The 20,022-nt window shown below is 60.6% G+C and overlaps 3 protein-coding genes across 4 annotated transcripts; 1 reads left to right on the top strand and 2 right to left on the bottom strand.

Moving 5' to 3' along the window:
• Positions 1–2,064, bottom strand: CUNH19orf25 (chromosome unknown C19orf25 homolog). Its single transcript, XM_059252081.1, has 2 exons — positions 1,032–2,064; positions 1–541 (listed from the first exon to the last, which is right to left on the bottom strand). Exons 1-2 carry the CDS (start codon positions 1,159–1,161, stop codon positions 342–344), a joined length of 330 nt encoding a protein of 109 aa, XP_059108064.1. The 5' UTR covers positions 1,162–2,064; the 3' UTR covers positions 1–341.
• Positions 2,065–2,091: 27 nt separating this feature from the next.
• On the bottom strand, positions 2,092–12,341 carry Pcsk4 (proprotein convertase subtilisin/kexin type 4). Its single transcript, XM_059252078.1, is given in 16 exon segments — positions 2,092–2,717; positions 2,843–2,876; positions 2,879–2,965; positions 3,741–3,865; positions 4,006–4,188; positions 4,472–4,589; positions 4,661–4,764; positions 4,839–4,939; positions 7,015–7,227; positions 7,344–7,516; positions 7,711–7,799; positions 7,899–7,975; positions 8,412–8,540; positions 8,630–8,722; positions 11,300–11,404; positions 11,625–12,341. Coding segments are annotated over 16 exon segments (2,151 nt in total). The 5' UTR covers positions 11,847–12,341; the 3' UTR covers positions 2,092–2,419.
• A 168-nt stretch (positions 12,342–12,509) lies between these two features.
• Positions 12,510–20,022, top strand: Reep6 (receptor accessory protein 6). Of its 2 annotated transcripts, none has more exons than XM_059252079.1 (6): positions 12,510–12,732; positions 16,147–16,240; positions 16,356–16,494; positions 17,847–18,015; positions 18,520–18,604; positions 18,893–20,022. In XM_059252079.1, exons 1-6 carry the CDS (start codon positions 12,618–12,620, stop codon positions 19,746–19,748), a joined length of 1,458 nt encoding a protein of 485 aa, XP_059108062.1. In that variant the 5' UTR covers positions 12,510–12,617; the 3' UTR covers positions 19,749–20,022. The 2 variants fall into 2 exon arrangements, with proteins under 2 accessions (XP_059108062.1, XP_059108063.1); XM_059252080.1 differs by having other exon boundaries at positions 18,520–18,600; positions 18,893–19,044.

Below are 20,022 nucleotides of genomic sequence, written 5' to 3'. Positions count from 1 at the left end.
AGACCCTAGCTGCCCAGGTGACATGGGGCAGGAAGTGGGACCAGGGCACAGTGGCTGAGGGCTGGTCACTGTGGGGCAGGCTGGCTCTGAGCTCCGACCTCCAGCCAAGTCCTAGATGCAATCCAGGCCGGTGCCCCCATGAATGAGGAGGTGGCCACGTCCCTGATCCACCCCAAATTAGAGGCCACCAAGGATGGAAAAGGGAACCAAGACCCAAAGCCTGCCGAGTGAGCCACTGGGACCCCTCAGTCCAGTGCTGGGCAGCAGATGTTGACCCAGAGCCTCTGGCTGCCAGCCAGATGCCTGGCCTTGGCGAGAGCGCCTCAGCTGTAGCCTCGGCTCTAGGAGGTGGCTGAGGTCACCTGGCTAACATCCTGTTCAAGCCTCTGGCCAGCCTGCCGAAGGTCCTCAAACTTCTGCCTCAGCGTGTCCCCCGCCTGCCGCAGCCTCTCATTCATGGCCACATAGGCACGGCTCTGTTGGTAGATCTGCTCGTACCTGGCCTCAGGGTCCTCCGTCCTTGGGGATGGATCTGGGGGGTCTGGAGAGGAGAAACAGCGTCACCACCCACAGGCCAGCAAGCCTTAACTTCACATCCAGAGGTTACATAGTGCGTTGGAGGCTACACGAGACCTGTCTAAGCCCTAGAAGACAGTCACAGGCCTGAAACCCCCAGGGTCCAGGGGTCGCTGAGGACAGGCCCCCTCCAGCCACCCTGGCCTTGCTGTCCCACCCAGAAATGCCTGGTTTCCTGGAGTCTAGGGCAGGACTCGCAGAAAACGGCCCCTGCACGTACCATTTCCCCCCATTTTCAGGTAGGGGCCACTGGCATGGGCTTTTTCCTCTTTGCCTTTGAGATTAGGTCTTGAACTCACAGCAACCCTCCCTCCTTCCCGGACTCCTGGGTTGGTTTAAGTCACCAAGCTCACCGGTCCCTCAGCTTTGCCTTTGATGACCCCACTTGACAGAGTCCCCGGGGCCCGGCTGCAAGCATCAGGACCGCCCGACTCGGGCCTCTCGCATCCGCCTACCTTCCGGCGCCAGGGCGGTGAAAACGGGGTCGTGGGCGGGCGCCCCTCGCACGTCCTCCAGGATCTGCTCCACCGTGGGAGGCGCAGGGCGCGTGGGCAGCACCACGCGTTTCTTGCCCTTGGAGCTCATCTTGCAGGCGGCGGAGCGCGCGGACTGCGGGGCTCCCCGCTTGGCCCCCCTCCCCGCGGACCTCTGCGCGCTCGTCACTGCCCTGCGCCGAGGCCCATTCCCCGTCTCGCCTTCCCTTCTCCGGGGTCTCAGAGTCTGGCTCAAACTCGGCCTCAGTTTGCCCCAAAACACCCCCACAGCCTATCTGGGGTCCAAGAATCTGTGCGGCCGCCACCACCTCCGCTTCCTGTTTGAGGACCGCCCGGCTCGTGCACTTCCGGTCCGCTCCAGCTCCGCTCCTCGTGAAACTCCTCCCCCGTCTTAAAGAGCCCTAGTCCTAGACGTTCCTTCGTGCCATCCAAAGGGATCGAAGGATCTCCGCCTCCGTGACCACGAGTGGCCGGAGGGACGAGTGGTGAGCGTGAGTGCGAGTTCCGCTGGCTGGGCAGCAACTGGAGTCAGGGTCCAGCTACTGCCAGGTCCGCAGTGGGCGCTCAACAATGCTGTAATAGTAATAATAATAATGCTGGATGTTGCCTGTCCACAGGGTAACATGTTCCAGGAGCCTGGTTTCCTTGTCCTGTAATCGCAGCACTCGGAGGCAGAGCCAGGCGCATCTCTGTGCGTCCGACGCCAGCCTGGGCTGCAGAGCGAGACCCAGGGCAGCCTGGGCTACACAGAGAATCTCAAAAAACCACCACCAACAACAAAAGAAATCAAGGAAGAGCTGTCAATCTGTCAATCCTGTCTGTGTCCAGGCCGGGTGAGGTTTCCCGTCTATGGCTGTGCAGTAGTTCGGCACGGACGGACGGTGCTGGGTGGAGGGTACTTTGGCCCAGGCACACTCCTCCTGCCCAGGTCTCGGGCTTGAAGCAGTGTCCCTTTGTGGCTCCTCAGCCCTCCAGGGGCCCCTGTCTTGCTGGGCACACCAGGCCCTGAAGGACACCAGACTGGACATCCATTTAACTTTTATTTACCAACTATGAGGTCAGACACAGGGCAGGGAAGGGACTGTGGCTGTGGTCTGACCTCTGCCCACTGCACCCCGTGTCCTGCTCCAAAACGAGTGAGAAGACACCTCTTCCAGCAGGAGCAGCCGTGGCCCACGCGGTGGCCTCCCGATGATCTGCCAGGGCCTTTTGGGGGCAGGGTCCTATTCCAGCCTGGGAGCGGGGCCTTGGGGTACTGCCCTTCTGTCCTTTGAGTCAGGCATCTCTGGCTCCCCAGCCTTCAGGGTCTCGGGCTTTGGGGCGTCTAGCCTGGGGTGGGTGGGCCTTCCTCAAGCCGAGAGGGGTCTCCCGAAGGCTCTGGCCAGCGGGGCCAGCGCCATGGCCCGGGACTGGTAGCCGGGGTGCCGCCGGAGATGGCAGGCCTTGGAGGAGCCCTGGAGCTCATCCAGCACTAGGGACAGGGGACAGGCAGTGTAGTCGCTGGTCAAGCTGCCCCAGCAGGTGTAACAGGAGGGTGACAGCTGGCCTGTCCCGCGGTCACTGGCTGCTCTGCGTGGCTGTGGAGCCACCACTGCCGGCTGGAGAGGAGGCAGAGCCAGGCCAGGCTGGCGGGGGGAACATGGCTTTCTGTACAGGGACAGAATGGACATGGGGTGAGGCTGCCGCTGGAGAGGACAGCCAGGGCCCGCCCACCCATCCCGGGCCGCTGCGCCTCCTCCCCCCACAAGTGACCATGCGCTGCGGCCACTCACCCTGGCGCAGCCCCTCTGTGTCCCTCTGCACACACGCGCGGCTGGTCACCTGGGGGCCCTGGGGCCGCGCTGTCATGTCCTCGGCCGTCCCGTACAGCAGCAGTGTGTAGTAGAACAGAGTTCCTGGGCAGGGGTCGTGGTGGGCACCGAGGGGGGCAGGCTGTCGGTGGCCTGCCAGGCTCTGTAGCCAACCTCAGTGGCTCCCACCCAGGGCCCCATATCAACTGAGCCTGGCCGCTACACACCTACTGTGTGCTGGTGCTGGAGGTCCCCACTTCCTCAGGACACTTGCACCTACTGTGTGCTGGTGGCTAGACCTCATCATACCCCTCAGGTAGTTGATGCCTTACTCTTCACCGCTGGTCAGACCACCCCCATGATTCTCCCAGGTTGTTGCACACCTACTGTGTGCCACTGTGCTCAGACCACCCCCCATCCACGTCCTTCAGGTAACCTTACACCTACTGTGTTCCAGTGGTCAGACCCTCCTCCCCCATGTTTCCCTGTAACTGTACACCTACTGTGCACCAGTGGCTGAGACCCAACCTTCCTCAGGTAAAAACACCTACTGTGTGCTAAAGTAACTGTTGCATGGTCTCTCCAAGAAAACTCCAGGACCCTCTGTGGTTGTGAGTCAACTACAACAGGGAGGGTCCCCAGCCCTGCAGCCCGCAGCCCACAGCCCTGCATCCCAACAGCCCCAGCCTGCATCCCTGCAACCCAGCAGCCTTGCATCCTGCATCCTGCAGCTTGCAGCCCAGCAGCCCTGCATCCCGCAGCTCACAGCCCTGCAGCCCACAGCCCTGCATCCCGCAGCCCAGCAGCCTTGCATCCCGCAGCCGCAGCCCTGCAGCCCACAGCCCTACATCCCGCAGCCGCAGCCGCAGCCAGCTCTCACCTGTGTTAAAGTAGTAGCCCTTGTTCTCCAGGCCCAGGGTCCACAGGCCCTGCGGGTCCTCATCCCAGTAGTGGGTGGACATGAAGATCCAGTTGTTGTAGCCTTGGCCGCTGATATCCAAGGGTCTGTGGCCGGCGGGTGACACGGGAGACACAGGACGGGTGGCGGGTGACACGGGTCTTTCGGTCCCACCCGCTGGGGTACCAGCTGCAGGGGCTAGAACGGGCTCCCCTCGCCCACAGGGCCACTTGGGAGGATCTCACACCTGATGGCCACAAGCGTGGAGCGCGTGCCCATGGGGCTGGTGAGGGAGATCTCCAGGTCCCCGCGGCGGCTGTAGGAGAGGGACAGCTGCACCTGCACGTGCTCGAGCGAGCGGATGAGGCGGTGCGAGCCGTACGAGCACGCAGACACGTTCTTCGACACCAGCATCCGGGGCAGGATGGAGCTGGTAAGGTGAGGACGGTCCTGTGGGCCTGCCGTGGGCCGGGAGGCGCCGGGAGGCGGGTCTGGGGGTCCAGGGGCCTGAGGGCACTCTCCTTCCTCAGACGGGTAAACTGAGGCTTCGGGGCATCTTCCCTGCCTTGGACTAGGGTGGGGAAGTAGGGGAGGCTGCAACGACGTGCAGGGTGGAGACCTGGATCTGCCTCCTGGGCTGTGGGCGGGGCCTCCCCCAGTGGGCGGGACTGGGCCCTCCCCGGCGGGGCGGGGCGGGGCGGGGCCTCCCTCACGTGGGGGTGTGCACCACCCGAATGACACATTTCTTCTGCGGCTGCGTGGGCAGCCACACGCGAGCCAGGTCCACCAGGAGCCCCGCGTCCAGCAGCCCGTAGCCGTAGTGGTGGCTCACTGCACGGGAGGGGTACCGTCACTCGCCCTGCGTGCGCGGCACCCCGGTCCCCTGCCTGGCCCCGCCGCACCTTGGCGCCCCACGCCGTTGATCCTCCAGTCCTCCGCCTGCAGCTGCGCCGGCCTGGACGCGCGGACCACCAGGTGCTGCAGGTCCCTCCAGGTCAGGAGCGGGCTGGGGGGCGAGGGCGGGTGAGCCGGGCGCCGCCCGTGGGGGCGGGGAGGTGGGCGGGGCCCCAGGTCACCTACTTGGCCTCCAGAGCCAGGGCGATCATGCCGGCGGCCAGAGGGGCGGAGGCCGAGGTGCCCGTGTGCTTGTCCGTGCACTGGTGGTGCAGGTCCGTGGTGACCTGGGGACAGACGGATCGTGAGCCCAGTGCGCGGCCCAGACGAGGACTCGTTTGGAGGGTACTAGGGACTAAGTCCGCAAAGTGCTGAAGACTGAGCTAAGTATGAAGGCACCGAGGACTAAGCTCAAAAGGTACTAAAAGCCCCAGGCCTGGTGATGCAGGCCTTCAATCCCAGCACTCGTGGGGCGGAGGCAGGTGTAGCTGTGACTTCCAGGCTACCCTGGTCTACATGGTGAATACTAACGACTAAGTTTAGCAAGTACTGAGGACTGAGCTCCACAATTACTAAGGGCTGAGGTCTAAAATTGCTAAGGACTAGGTTCCAAAACCACTGAGGCGGATCTCTGTGAGTTCAAGGCCAGCCTGGGCTACAGAGTGAGATCCAGGACAGCCAGGGCTGCACAGAGAAACCCTGTCTCAAAAACCAAAACAAAACAAAAGTGCCAAGAAAGACCGAGACTCGGAGCCCTGGTACTTGGCCCCTATCGGGGGACAGACGTGCAGGGACACCGGGCTTCAGCCTCAAGAGAGAAGTAGGCGGGGGGCCGAGGCCCCATGTGTCTCGTGTGTGTGTGTGTGTGTGTGTGTGTGTGTGTCCGCGTGTGTGTGTGTGTGTGTGTGTGTGTCCGCGTGTGTGTGTGTCCGCGTGTGTGTGTGGTGTGCGTGTGTGTGTGTGTGTGTGTGTGTCCGCGTGTGTGTGTGGTGTGCGTGTGTGTGTAGGGAGACCTGGGAGCCGGTGTGCGTGTGTGTGTGTGTGTGTCCGCGTGTGTGTGTGTCCGCGTGTGTGTGTGTGTGTGTAGGGAGACCTGGGAGCCGGTGTGCGTGTGTGTGTGTGTGTGTGTGTGTGTGTGTCCGCGTGTGTGTGTGTGTGTGGTGTGCGTGTGTGTGTGTGTGTGTGTCCGCGTGTGTGTGTGTGTGTGGTGTGCGTGTGTGTGTGTGTGTGTGTCCGCGTGTGTGTGTGTGTGTGGTGTGCGTGTGTGTGTGTGTGTGTGTCCGCGTGTGTGTGTGTGTGTGGTGTGCGTGTGTGTGTGTGTGTGTGTCCGCGTGTGTGTGTGTGTGTGGTGTGCGTGTGTGTGTGTGTGTGTGTGTGTCCGCGTGTGTGTGTGTGTGGTGTGCGTGTGTGTGTAGGGAGACCTGGGAGCCGGTGTGCGTGTGTGTGTGTGTGTGTGTGTCCGCGTGTGTGTGTGTGTGTGGTGTGCGTGTGTGTGTGTGTGTGTGTGTGTCCGCGTGTGTGTGTGTGTGTGTGTGTGTGTCCGCGTGTGTGTGTGTGTGTGTGTGTGTGTGTGTAGGGAGACCTGGGAGCCGGTGTGTGTGTGTGTGTGTGTGTGTGTGTGTGTCCGCGTGTGTGTGTAGGGAGACCTGGGAGCCGGTGTGTGTGTGTGTGTGTGTGTGTGTGTCCGCGTGTGTGTGTGTGTGGTGTGCGTGTGTGTGTGTGTGTGTGTGTAGGGAGACCTGGGAGCCGGTGTGTGTGTGTGTGTGTGTGTGTAGGGAGACCTGGGAGCCGGTGTGTGTGTGTGTGTGTGTGTGTGTGTGTGTGTGTGTCCGCGTGTGTGTGTAGGGAGACCTGGGAGCCGGTGTGTGTGTGTGTGTGTGTGTGTGTCCGCGTGTGTGTGTGTGTGTGGTGTGCGTGTGTGTGTGTGTGTGTGTAGGGAGACCTGGGAGCCGGTGTGTGTGTGTGTGTGTGTGTGTGTGTCCGCGTGTGTGTGTGTGTGGTGTGCGTGTGTGTGTAGGGAGACCTGGGAGCCGGTGTGTGTGTGTGTGTGTGTGTGTGTGTCAGCGTGTGTGGGGACCGCAGAGCCAGCCCCAGCGGAGGAAGGGTCTGCAGGAGGTCTCCAGGTAGCCGGGCACTGGCGCGGATCTTGCCCGTGAGGCAGAGGGGCGATGCCAAGTGGGCGGAGTTGGTAGCATCTAGTTTTGGAAGAGGGCCGGAGGGGCCGGGAAAGGAGGCCAGGGACCGCCTGGGCCAGGTCTTGGGGCGGGGTCTTAAGGGGCGGGGCCTGGTCCCTGCGGGGCGGGGCCTGGTCCCTGCGGGGCGGGGCCTGGTCCCTGCGGGGCGGGCTCGGCCGGGTGCTCACGATCTGGGGGTCGGTGGCCACTCCGCTGCTGAAGGTGGTGGTGAAGGTGGAGGCGCAGGCCTCGCTGTACCAGGGCACTCGGCCCTGCCGCGTGGTGCTGCCCACGGACAGCGTGTGGATGCTGTTGGTGTAGCCGTCGCAGTTGCAGTTGTCGTAGTGGAGGCCGCCGTTCCCCGAGGCCCAGATGAACAGTGTGCCCAGCCCTTGGCGGCCCTGGGTGGAGAGTGACCCAGAACGCCGTCAGCCCTCCAGCCGCGGGATGGGGTCCCCTCCGCCCAGGGTGCGCGCTCCCTGTGCGCGCGCTCCCTGTGCGCGCGCTCCCTGGGCACCTTGGTCACGCCACGCCTGAAGGCCTCCCGAGTGAGTATGCCGGGTCCGTCCACAGTGCGGCCGTCGTCCTCAGGCCCCCAGCTGGCGCTATAGATGTGAATGTGTTGCGGCTGCAGGCTGAGGGACTGTGCCTCCACGATGTCCGTGATGGTTCCATCCAGCATGCGCACGCCTGCGCGGGTGGGCGTGGGCCTCGCACCAGCACCCTGCTGGCTGCCCTTCTAGGCCACCTCCCGGCCGCCACCTTTCAGTGGCCCTCAGCCTGGGGCCTGGCACCGCCCAGTGGTGGGAACGGGAAGAGGGTGGGAGTAGTGTTCTTCCACTGGTCAAGCTTATCCTAGCGTCCCCCGGCCTCCACCCCGGTACCTCCAATCCTGGCGTTGAAGGCCACACCAGCGCCACAGAAGCCGTTGTTAGCTGTGGCAGACACCTCCCCAGCGCAGCGGGTCCCATGCCTGTTTCCGGGCAAGGAGGAAAGCAGCCAGCCATGTGTCACGGCCCACCTTGGCCTGGCATTTCTGCAGGCCCGGGGGGTACCGCGGTACCTAGCTCACCGGTTCTCATCGCTGGGTGTGTAGCGAGGCTGGGGATCTGGGTCATAGTCATTGAAGTCATAGCTGGCCAGAGGGTCCTGGAAGGCGAGCAGGGAAAGAGGGGATGGATCTGGGGGTCCCGGGAGGACTCACATAATTTTTTTTAAAGATTTATTTATTCAGCCAGGCGGTGGTGGCTCACGCCTTTAACCCCAGCACTCGGGAGGCAGAGGCAGGCGGATCTCTGTGAGTTCGAGGCCAGCCTGGTCTACAGAGCGAGATCCAGGAAAGGCACAAAGCTACACAGAGAAACCCTGCCTCGAAACCTCCCCCCCCCCAAAAAAAAAAAAAGATTTATTTATTATGTACACAGTGATCTGCCTGCATGTATGCCTGCAGGCCAGAAGAGGGCGCCAGACCTCATTACAGATGGTTGTGAGCCACCATGTGGTTGTTGGGAATTGAACTCAGGACCTCTGGAAAAGCAGCCAGTGCTCTTAACCTCTGAGCCATCTCTCCAGCCCAAGGACTCACATAATTAGCCCAGAGGTCCGGGTGGTCCTTCTCAATGCCGTCATCCAAGATGGAGACCACCACTCCCCGGCCGGTGAGTCCCTGGTTCCAAACCTTCAGGATATTGAGATCTGGCTGTATCTCATTGTTCTGTGGCAGACAAAGAGGAACCTAGGGTCAGTGTTGCTCAGGCTGGTGCCCTCCCCTGCCCGCCTCGTCACTCCAGCCCAAGTGCTCACCATGTACCACTGCTTGGAAAACCAGGGGTCTGTGGGCACCACCAGGGAGCGCTTCACCCGCCGCCGCACGGTCTGCTGCTCAAACCACTGCACCTGCAGAGGGACACAGGGGCTGGACCAGCCACTGCCTCCAGGGCTGGGGGACCGGCCGCTGCCTCCAGGGCTGGGGGGTGTAGGCAGGAGGCTGTGGGACCAGCCACTGCCTCCAGGGCTGGGGGTGTAGGCAGGAGGCTGTGGGACCAGCCACTGCCTCCAGGGCTGGGGGTGTAGGCAGGAGGCTGCGGGACCAGCCACTGCCTCCAGGGCTGGGGATGTAGGCAGGAGGCTGTGGGACCAGCCACTACCTCCAGGGCTGGGGGTGTAGGCAGGAGGCTGTGGGACCAGCCACTGCCTCCAGGGCTGGGGGTGTAGGCAGGAGGCTGTGGGACCAGCCACTGCCTCCAGGGCTGGGGGTGTAGGCAGGAGGCTGTGAACTCCATGGAGGTCCCTCTGGAGAGACAGGAATGTTAGCTTGGACTGCTCTGTGGGGCCCCCATGACCCTCAAGCTGTGATCTCAGAGACCACGGAGGCCTGAGGATGCACGAGTGCAGCTGCTGGGGACCAGTGTGGCTCTTCTGGTCTCAACCCTACTCCTCTGTCCTTGTTTTAGATCCTTCTCGCCAAGTCCTGCTGGCTCCCTCCCACAGCACTAGATTTTTCTTTTGAGACAGGGTCACACTGTGTAGTTCCTGACTGGCCTGGAACTCACTGTGTAGACTAAGCTGGCTGCCTTTGGAATGCTGGGGTCAAAGGTGTGTGCTCCGACTCCCAGCCCAGCAGCACTTTGAACACCCATCACTCCACACTCTTTCTGGGTCAGGACACCCCTGGTCCCATGTCACACAACTTCCACCACCTCCGTGTGTCTACTCTTCCCTCTTGTTTTACATGTGTTCTCTCTCTCTCTCTCTCTCTCTCTCTCTCTCTCTCTCTCTCTCTCTCTCTCTCTCTCTCTCGTGTATGTGTGTGTGTGTGTGTGTGTGTGTGTGTGGGAGGGCTGAAGAGATGGCTCAGTGATTAAGAGCTGCTGGCTCTTAAGTAATTAATTAATTACTGGCCGCTCTTGCAGGGGACTGGGGTTCCATTCCCAGGATCTATATGGCGGCTCACAACCACCGGGGACAAATTCCAGGTAGATCTCGTGCCCTCTTCTGACCTTCTCAGGCACCTGCGTGCATGTGGTGCATATACAGACAAGCAGGACAAACACTAATGTCAGTCAAAAGAAATACAGATTTAAAAATGTTTGCATCTTTAAAAAAGTAACCAGGGGAGTCAGTTTCTCCTCCCACTATGTAGATCCTGGGAGCTGAGCTCAGCCAGCTGGGCAGCGGGCATCTTTACCCCGAGACGTCTCACTGGCTCTCTGTTTCTATCTCTGTTTTCTGAGATAAGATCCAGTGGCCTCAAACTCTGTGTAGCTGAGGATGAGTGTGTGCTCTCCTGCCTGGTTCAAGCTCACTGCGTGGACCCCAGGACTGCCTGTTTGCTGAGCAAGTGCTCCACCCACTGAGCCCTAGGCCCTGTCGCCTCCCCCTTGGTCCAACATCACCACCACATCTATTGCCTCCCTGGCCTTCAGCAGTTAGCCTGCTCCTCACACTCAGCTACAGCCAGCAACCAGGAAAGAGCTCATGCATTCTCTTTCACCCCAGGACCTTTCTATGTGACGTTCTGCCAGTCAAAACCAGCTCAAGCCCCTTCTCCATCCACCCATTCGTCTCATGTCTTGTTCGCTCCACACTTTCTCTTCCCCTCCTCTTCTCCTGTTGGTCTTTCCCCTTTCCCCAGGGTTGGCTCTGAAGAGCCATTGGTGGTTTGAATGACTCTTCTATTGGAATGCTTGGTGCCCAGTTGGTTTAGGAAGGACTAGAAGCTGTGGCCTTGTTGGCGAAGGTGTGGCACTGGGAGGCGGGTGGAAGGCTTTGAGGTCAATCTCCCAGTTAGGGCTCTTTGCTTCCTCCTTGTGGATAAGGATGTCAGCCCACAGCCACTGCCCCAGCGTGCCAGTCTGCTTGCCTGCTGCCATGCTCCCCGCCGTGGTGTTCACGGACTCACTCTCTGACGCTGTATGCTCCAATAAACTCTTCTTTCTATAAGTTGCCTTGATCATGGCGTTTTTTTGTCACAGTAACTAAGACAGTTCCTGATGCTGAAGGTGAGCACCTGTTGAGTGCATCTTGTAACCCGCCATAGCTCACACTACCACAACTCCATGCCGGTTCTTTGCTGTCTAAGAGGTGTTCCTAACGGAGGACTGGCCTAATGTGGATGAACTTAGAGAAGATCCCCAAACACCATGGGCTCTGCTCCCGATTCAGCTGCACACTCACTGATTACAGGTTCTCGCCTTGGGCACAGTTTTCCGGGGTGATGAAATGGACCAGTTCCCTTCCCTACATCTCATGGCTTGGAGCGGGAAAGGAGTAGTGCATGAGGACCTCCATCCTTGAGAAGCGGGGCAGGGCCCCTCAGTAAGAAGTCCCCCCCCCAGTGCCATGTTGTGGTAGATGCCATGCTCATTCATGACTTCCCCAAGCAGGCCCCACTTCGCAAACCTACAGGCACTCATAACAAGAATGACGGAAGGCGGCTGGTTGTCCTCAGATCGCAACCATGGGCTCACTCACCTTGGGCTCTTTCTTCAGGCGCAGACGGTGGCCCCAGTGCGGGGTCAGGGACTGCTGGGCCACACCCCGGTGCCGTAGATGGAAATACTGGTCGTCAGGGAAGATCTGGAAATGTGATGGACAGGGGCATCGGCTGGGACCTTGCTCCTTTGACAGAGTCCCCAAGGGTGGAGTCCCGTCGAGGGCCGCAGGATCCCAAACTGAACATGGGGGGGGGCACGCAGACACCTTCTTCATACCTGAGGGACCCCCTCCCACCTGTCCAGGTCTGCGGTCGGCCGCCCAGGTCCCCACCCCGTGTCCCATCCATCCAGGTCCCACCCACCTGTCCCAGGTTGACGAAGCCAAATTTACGTGCCAGGCGCTCAGCCTCCTGGTAACCTTTGGTCACCCGCACGGCCCAGCTGCTGACATAGATAGGGGCCCGGGCTGAGGCCCACCCCACAGCCGGGAGGGCCAAAGCCAAAGCCAGACCCAGCCACAGCGCAGTCGGGGAGGGCCGCATAGCGGGGGGCGGGGCGGGGGGCGGGGCCATCCCGGACACCATAGCAACCCTGAAGCTTTCAACTCCCAAGGGGCCTTGCGGTTTCCTCTTTCCCCCCTACCCATGAGGGGTGGGAATATCCCACATGGAGAGACATCCACACAGACCTAAGCTTGCGGGGGCCTCAGTTTCCCCACTTATACAAGGACAACCCCTCTATTTGGCCCTTAGGAGCAGGTTCAAGATCACAGGGATACCCTCAACCTTTTATTTGGCTCCGCCCACTTTCCTCTATGCCCCTCCTTCGAGAATCAGCCCTGCCTCCCTAGGTCTTCCAATCAGCATCGTCCTTTTCCACTGTAGTCCCGCCTCCTTTGTGATCAACTCCGCCTTCTCTGGTCTGTCCAATCAGCACTGATCTCAACCGGGCACCTCCCACCTGTTCCTCAGCTAGCTCCACCCACTTTTAACCGCTCACCGTCAATAATCAACGGCTTGTCCAATCAGTACCGAGCCACTCCCTCTTGACCAATCAACGCACAGGTAGCCTGGCGCCCCGCCCCCTCCGGCCTCCTCGTTGCTCCGCCCGCCTCCACCCTGGCCAGAGGGCCATGCGGCGGGGGAGACGGGGCAGGCCCCACCTCCTTTGTCCGCCTTGCCCTCCCATTGGCCAGAGTCGGGAGCCGGGGGCGGAGCCAGGGCGGGGGGCTGAAAGCAGCGGGTCGGGGGCGGGGCCGGGCGGTGCGCGGGCGGTGAAGGCTGTGCGCTCTCGAGGGCGCCGGTGCGCGAGGCTGCGGGTGTGCTTGAGCGGCCTGCCCCGGGCCCGCCGCTGCCATGGACGGTCTGCGCCAGCGCTTCGAGCGTTTTCTAGAACAGAAGAACGTAGCCACCGAAGCGCTCGGGGCGCTCGAAGCCAGGACCGGTGTAGAGAAGCGGTATCTCGCCGTGGGTGAGCCTGGAAGGGGGGTGCATGTCGCGGGTCGCCGACGGGCACCGTGAGGTCCTGGGTCCCATCCCTGGGAAGGGCGCGCGTCGCGGGCCCTAGACGGGTTCCAGGGGGCCCTGGGAACCCAGACCTGGCTCCTGGGTTCCATCCCTGCAAAGAGTGCATGGCCCAAGTACCGGCTGGGCACCGTGAAGTCTTGGGTGCCCTCACCCTGGGAGGGGTTCCCATCTTAGGTCTCCGACGGGTTATGGGAGGCTCTGTGAACTCAGACCTAGCTGAGGTATCCCTAAAAGGGACTGACATCCCGAGGTCTTGTTTAGACGTCGTGAGGTCCTGGGGACTCTGACCTACCTGGAAGGGGTTCACATCCCAGGTCCCCGAGGGCCTCTGCAAGGCCATAAAGACTCAGACCTGGAAGGATTGCATATCTCAGGTCTCCGAGGGACCTGGTGAAAGGCCTCATGAGGTTCTAGGCACCCGGACCTGACTTTAGGGTCCCATCCTGCCTGGGAAGAGGTGCACAGCTGAGTCCCCAACAGGAAACCAAGATGTCCTGAGTCCTCATCCGTGCAAGGGGAACATGAACATGTTCTGGTTCCCCCATGGGCCCCGACGTCCGGGGACTCTGACCTGCCTGTGGGGTCTTATTCTAGATTCTGGAGAAGAGGGTCTTTAATTTGTCTGCCTTTTCTCCAAGGTCTTTGGAAAAGGCCACCCTAGTGTACCGAAGCACTCCCCTGTGCAGCCTGCCTCTTCCTGGGGCCCTGGCTGCATACCAGGCCCCAAGTTCCTGCAAGTCTGGTTTTTCCAGTGGCCCAGCTGACCCCTATGTGGGTGGAGAAACAAGGGACGCCCCCACTCAGTCCCCTGCCCCCACTCAGTCCCCTGCGAGTTCCCAACCCCTTCTCGAATATTCTCATGGAGAAATTCTCCATGCATCTCTGGAACATGGAGACTGACCCAGCACACAACACAATAGCTTTGAGTCAATATTTGTTTAACTGAGGTGTCAGCTGGGATTTGGGGGGTTGGGAGCCTGGGGGAGGAACCATCCAAGTATCCCAATTGTAGGTCCATTCTAGTTCCAGGACTTTCTGCAAGTGTGATAAGGGCCCCTGTATGTCTTTCCAAAATGATTTTTGTGTGCCCCCTTTTTGTGTCTTCAGAATCCCACAGCCTTGTCCTGAAGTCCCTTCCTGAATCACAGGACCATGGGGGGTTCTATGTGACCTGTATCCCAGGTCATGAAGCCCCTTCTCCAGACAGACAGATCCCAAGAGTTCTGTGTACTCCCACTTCAGCAGGTGGAGGGTGGACTCCCATACCGTGTGTGTGTGTGTGTGTGTGTGTGTGTGTGTGTGTTTCTGATAGCTGTGCCCAGATCCCAGGAGGTCCCTCTCCTTGGGGTGTCTCTCCCACTGTACAGGGCCCCAGGTACAGGCTGTAACCTCTGATCAGGGTTTCCACATCACTAGGGAAATTACATCATAGTACCCTGGGAGGGAGTGGCCAGGAGGGGAACAGCTTGGGTGTCACCAGGAAGGAAACTGAGGCACAGGGGTCAGGGCTGTGTTGGAAAGCTGTCCATCATCTCCACATCCTGCCCCTCTGTCACCGAGCCTCCTCTCCCTGCCCTAAGGGCTTGGTGTCCGCGATTATCTTCTTCCTGCTGAGGTTGCAGTTAAAGAGATTGAGGGGCCCAGTACACTGGGACAGCCCTTCCCCCATCAATGCCAGAGACAGGGTGGCATTTCCCCACCTGCTTCAGGACACTTATCTCAATAGAAATAGATTCTTAGGTTTCAACTGCTACAAATGGCCACCCTGTGCCCCCAGGCACTAAATGAGGCAGGCAACTTAGACTCAGGGCAGTGATGGGAAGGTGACCCAACCAGCTGGGGCCAGCTGCAGTCCCCCTCCCCTTCAGCTAAGGTCCTGGAGGATAAGACTCAGAGCAAGGGGGAAGGAGGGCAGGCACTCTGACCTTAGACCCAGAAGCCTGTGTCCCAGCAGATAACAGTCTGGGGAAGGAAGGAGGAGACATCTGGGCCCCAGCTACCCCGAGGGCAAAGGTCCCCTCTCACAGATAAGCCCTCCCATCTGCCAGCTCAGCCTAACCTCTGACCTTCCCTGGAGTACACAAGGCCCCAGGTCCCCCAAGCACTTTCCCACATGCTCCCAGCCATGACCCTTCCTAGCATCAAGTTTACAATGGCAGCCAGAGCCCCAGGCTTTTCATTGCTAAGAATGTCTTAGTGGCCAGAAGGCTGCTCCCTCGAATGTGGTAAGGGAGAGTGACTGAGCTACAGGGCCAGCCTTGAATGTGGTAAGGGAGAGTGACTGAGCTACAGGGCCAGCCACACCGGCTTGTGGACGGTCCAGCGTGTGTGGATCGATTGGTGGAACTGTAGAACATGGACTAGCATAGCTCACCTTGTTTGTTTTGGGGGCTTCTAGCACACACTGGAGAGAGAGAGAGAGAGAGAGAGAGAGAGAGAGAGAGAGAGAGAGAGAGTGTGTGTGTGTGTGTGTGTGTGTGTGTGTCCTCCCACCGAGTTGTTGGAGCCATCAGTTCAGGCTCCCCGATTACTTGGCAGGGTGCCCTTTCCTGTTGCCCCCTGCAGCTGGCCACTCTCCCCTCTCTCTGGAGATGGCATTTCCCGGAACCTGCAGCTTGTTGCTTTAGTTACACTGACTGTCTAATGAGGCCCAAGGATCCGTTTGTCTCTGTCCCCTCTGCCAAGTGCTGGGGCAGCAGACACAGTGCAGCAAGCCTGTTTGCTTTCTTTTGGTGGTACGTGCTGGAGGCCCAAGCCCAAGTCACCATGCTCGCATAGAAAGCATCGGATCAACCCTTTTTAGGTAGCGGGGTTTGAGACATGGACTCACGTAGCCCAGGCTGGCATTGAACTCACTGCACAGAAGAATGGCCTTGTGTGCTCTATCACACTGGCACTCCACAGGCTCAGATAGGAGGAGCCAGAGTCCAAGGCCAGTCTGGGCTAGAGAGCAAGACACAATCTTAAAAAACAAACAAACAAACAAACAACAACAACAAAAGCAGTCAACCCGGCGGAGCACCCCTTTAATCCCCTTTAATCCCAGCACTCAGGAGATGGCAGCAGGCCGAGGCAGCTCGCCGTGAGTCTGAGGCCAGCCAGGACTGCACTGTGACCCTGTCTCAAAGAAAAAGAAAAACAAACAAACAAACAAACAAAAACCAAACAAACGAACTCTTGACCCCAAACTGAGCCCCAGCCTGGAGCTGAATGAGGTCCTTGCCAGCTCTGGGGCACTCAGGCACTCCCACCCCATGAGGGAGATACAGCAGACATGAGACCGGGGTGCGTTGCCCGGAGTGTCACCGGGAAGGAGGTGCAGGCTGCAGAGACATTGCACGCCACCCTTGTCTTCCAGGAGCGCTGGCCCTCCTAAGCCTGTATCTTCTGTTCGGCTACGGGGCCTCTCTACTGTGCAATGTCATCGGATTTGTATACCCCGCATATGCTTCGTGAGTGCATCAGGCAGCCCGCGGGGGCGCCGGCTGGGGTCCGCGCGCAGAGCGGGGAGGGCTCTGGGGGTCCCCAGGGAGCACAGCATAGACATGTGCATTCCCATCTGCACAGAGTCAAAGCCATCGAGAGCCCAAGCAAGGAAGACGACACTGTGTGGCTAACCTACTGGGTGGTGTACGCCCTGTTCGGTCTGGTCGAGTTCTTCAGCGATCTACTCCTGTTCTGGTTCCCTTTCTACTACGCGGGCAAGGTGGGCAGGGCCCCGTGTGACAGTGTGGTGTGTCCCCATGTGGGGGGCAGGGCCCTGTGTGACAGTGTGGTGTGTCCCCGTGTGTGTCCCCATGTGGGGGGCAGGGCCCTGTGTGACAGTGTGGTGTGTCCCCATGGGGGGGCAGGGCCCCCTGTGACAGTGTGGTGTGTCCCCGTGGGGGGGGGCAGGGCCATGTGTGACAGTGTGGTGTGTCCCCATGGGGGGGCAGGGCCCCGTGTGACAGTGTGGTGTGTCCCCGTGGGGGGGCAGGGACCCGTGTGACAGTGTGGTGTGTCCCCGTGGGGGGGGGGGCAGGGCCCCGTGTGACAGTGTGGTGTGTCCCCGTGTGTGTGGCAGGGCCCTGTGTGACAGTGTGGTGTGTCCCCGTGGGGGGGAGGCAGGGCCCTGTGTGACAGTGTGGTGTGTCCCCGTGGGGGGGAGGCAGGGCCCTGTGTGACAGTGTGGTGTGTCCCCGTGGGGGGGGCAGGGCCCTGTGTGACAGTGTGGTGTGTCCCCGTGGGGGGGCAGGGCCCTGTGTGACAGTGTGGTGTGTCCCCGTGTGTGTCCCCGTGGGGGGGCAGGGCCCCGTGTGACAGTGTGGTGTGTCCCCGTGTGTGTCCCCATGGGGGGGCAGGGCCCCGTGTGACAGTGTGGTGTGTCCCCGTGGGGGGGAGGCAGGGCCCTGTGTGACAGTGTGGTGTGTCCCCATGGGGGGGCAGGGCCCTGTGTGACAGTGTGGTGTGTCCCCGTGTGTGGGGCAGGGCCCTGTGTGACAGTGTGGTGTGTCCCCGTGGGGGGGGCAGGGCCCTGTGTGACAGTGTGGTGTGTCCCCGTGGGGGGGGCAGGGCCCTGTGTGACAGTGTGGTGTGTCCCCGTGGGGGGGAGGCAGGGCCCTGTGTGACAGTGTGGTGTGTCCCCGTGGGGGGGCAGGGCCCCGTGTGACAGTGTGGTGTGTCCCCGTGGGGGGGCAGGGCCCCGTGTGACAGTGTGGTGTGTCCCCGTGTGTGGGGCAGGACAGGGCCCTGTGTGACAGTGTGGTGTGTCCCCGTGTGTGGGGCAGGGCCCTCCCTGTGTGACAGTGTGGTGTGTCCCCGTGGGGGGGCAGGGCCCCGTGTGACAGTGTGGTGTGTCCCCATGGGGGGCAGGGCCCCGTGTGACAGTGTGGTGTGTCCCCGTGGGGGGGAGGCAGGGCCCTGTGTGACAGTGTGGTGTGTTCCCATGGGGGGGAGGCAGGGCCCCGTGTGACAGTGTGGTGTGTCCCCGTGTGTGGGGCAGGGCCCTGTGTGACAGTGTGGTGTGTCCCCGTGGAGGGGGCAGGGCCCTGTGTGACAACTTGATGTGTCCCCATGCAGTGCGCCTTCCTGTTATTCTGCATGACTCCGGGGCCCTGGAACGGGGCTCTAATACTGTACCATCGCGTCATCCGACCACTATTTCTAAAACACCACGTGGCCCTAGACAGCGCCGTGAATCAGCTCAGCGGAAGAGCATTGGACATAGCAGCTGGGATAACCCGGGACGGTGTGTACTCGGGGTAGATGCCCAATGGGCTTGATCTGGATCCTGGGTTTGTTTGTTTTTTTCCTTTGGGTTGTTTTGTTTGTTTGTTTGTTTGTTTGTTTGTTTGAGACAGGATCTTATTTGTAGACCAGGCTGGCCTGGAACCCATGGAGATCCACCTATCCAAGCCTCCCGAGAGCTAGGATTAAAGGTGTGTGCCACCACACATGTCTAGTTCATTTATTTTGAGACAGAAAGGATTTTATGTAGCCCAGGCTAGCCTCCAGCTCACTAAATAGCTGAGGGTGACCTTTTCATATTCATCTTCTGGGATGACAGGTGTGACAGTGTCACCCCCGCCCTCTCTGGCTCCTGGGTCTCAGCTGACTCTCTGTTGTCTGTCCCTCTGGCCTGTCTCGAGCCTCCTGACTCTGGCTACGCCCCCTGTCTTGCATCCTGACCACCCCCTGCATGGCTCTGCTACTCTCTTACTGTGCCTCTCTCTCCCTGGTTGTCGGGAACCAGTGCTGCAGGCCCTAGCTCGGGGCCGGGCTCTCATCACCCCAGCATCAACAACGGAACCCCCAGCCGCTCTGGAACTGGACCGTATGTAATTCCTCAGGAGGGGTTGTGCAGGGTTCTTGTGCATTCTGTGTGCATGTTGTGTGTGGTTCTGCATCTGTGTGCCTATGTATGGTGGTGCATGCTGCTCTGGGGATGTATTTGCAGGTGCCCATGGACGAGTGTATGCATGTGCCCACGAGGAGCAGAGTGGGTGTGTGTTCAGATGTCAGCAGGGGGTGACCAGCTTGCCTCTGCAGCTGAGCTGACAACACATTCCCACCAGCTCCCCAGCCAGCCTCGTCCACCCTCACCACCATCCCTTTTCTCTCCACAGCCAAGACAAGTCAGACCCCGCTCCTGAAGTGAGGTCCCATGGCAGTCTGTGCACGGAGCCCCTGGCCAACGACAAGGAACACACAGCTGATGCCCAGGCCTCTGACTCCTCCTTGGGCTCCCACACAGAGACCCGACATCAACGCCGAGTCTCGAGCCCAAGCAAGCCAACAGGAAGCCCGTCACGGGCAGCGAATGGGCAGTCTCCGTCTCCAGTCAGCCCAGGTTCCACTAATGCATCCCGGGGCCAGCTGGCCACCGGCTCTGTCAGCGGCTCCCAGATTCCCAGCAAGGCCCGGGGCCATCATAGCCGGGGCAGTGTGTCTTCCAGGCCTGCACAGCGTACCTGGCTGCCCAGTACCTCCTTGGGGCCCTCTCAAACGGCTGTGCGCTCTGGGGGTGGTTTACAGTCAGCGGTCCGGACCGCAGGAACCGCTCGGACGACAGGCCGTCACGTGGGAGCCAACCAGCAGACCCCTCAGGCCTCAGCAGCAGCTCAGCCGACCAGCCGATCAGCAGCAGCCATAGCAGCATCTGCACCCACCTCCACACAGCGCGTCAGCGTCTCCAACCAGGGCTCACCCAGGGCGCGGTCGCCCAGCCCATCCCCTGATCACAACCAGGCTGGCAGCGATCCAGGGGATGCGGGTTCCAAGAACAACAAGCAGGGGCAGAAGGCACAGGCCTCGGAGCTGGCCGGCAGCAGCTCGGTGCCCGAGCTGGCCCCCTGTCATTCCGATTCCTCTCTGGAGTATATGTCCGAGTCCACCACGGAGATCACCTGTAAATGGCCGGGTTATAGTTACCAGCTGCGCTGCCCAAGACACTGCTGGCTTCTACAACACCTGGCATACTAGGGTACCTGGACACCTGCCACGGGAGCCACAAAACCACTAGACCACTGGAGCGCCATATGAGAGCCACATCCAACACCTGCCACGGGAGCCACACAAAGACACTAGACCACTGGAGCACCATATGAGAGCCACATCCAACACCTGCCACGGGAGCCACACAAAGACACTAGACCACTGGAGCACCATATGAGAGCCACATCCAACACCTGCCACGGGAGCCACACAAAGACACTAGACCACTGGAGCGCCATATGAGAACCACATCCAACACCCG

This window comes from Peromyscus eremicus, unplaced genomic scaffold, assembly GCF_949786415.1.
Source record: "Peromyscus eremicus unplaced genomic scaffold, PerEre_H2_v1 PerEre#2#chr22_unloc_1, whole genome shotgun sequence".
NCBI lineage: Eukaryota > Metazoa > Chordata > Mammalia > Rodentia > Cricetidae > Peromyscus > Peromyscus eremicus.
This window is presented reverse-complemented; position numbering and strand designations above follow the sequence as displayed.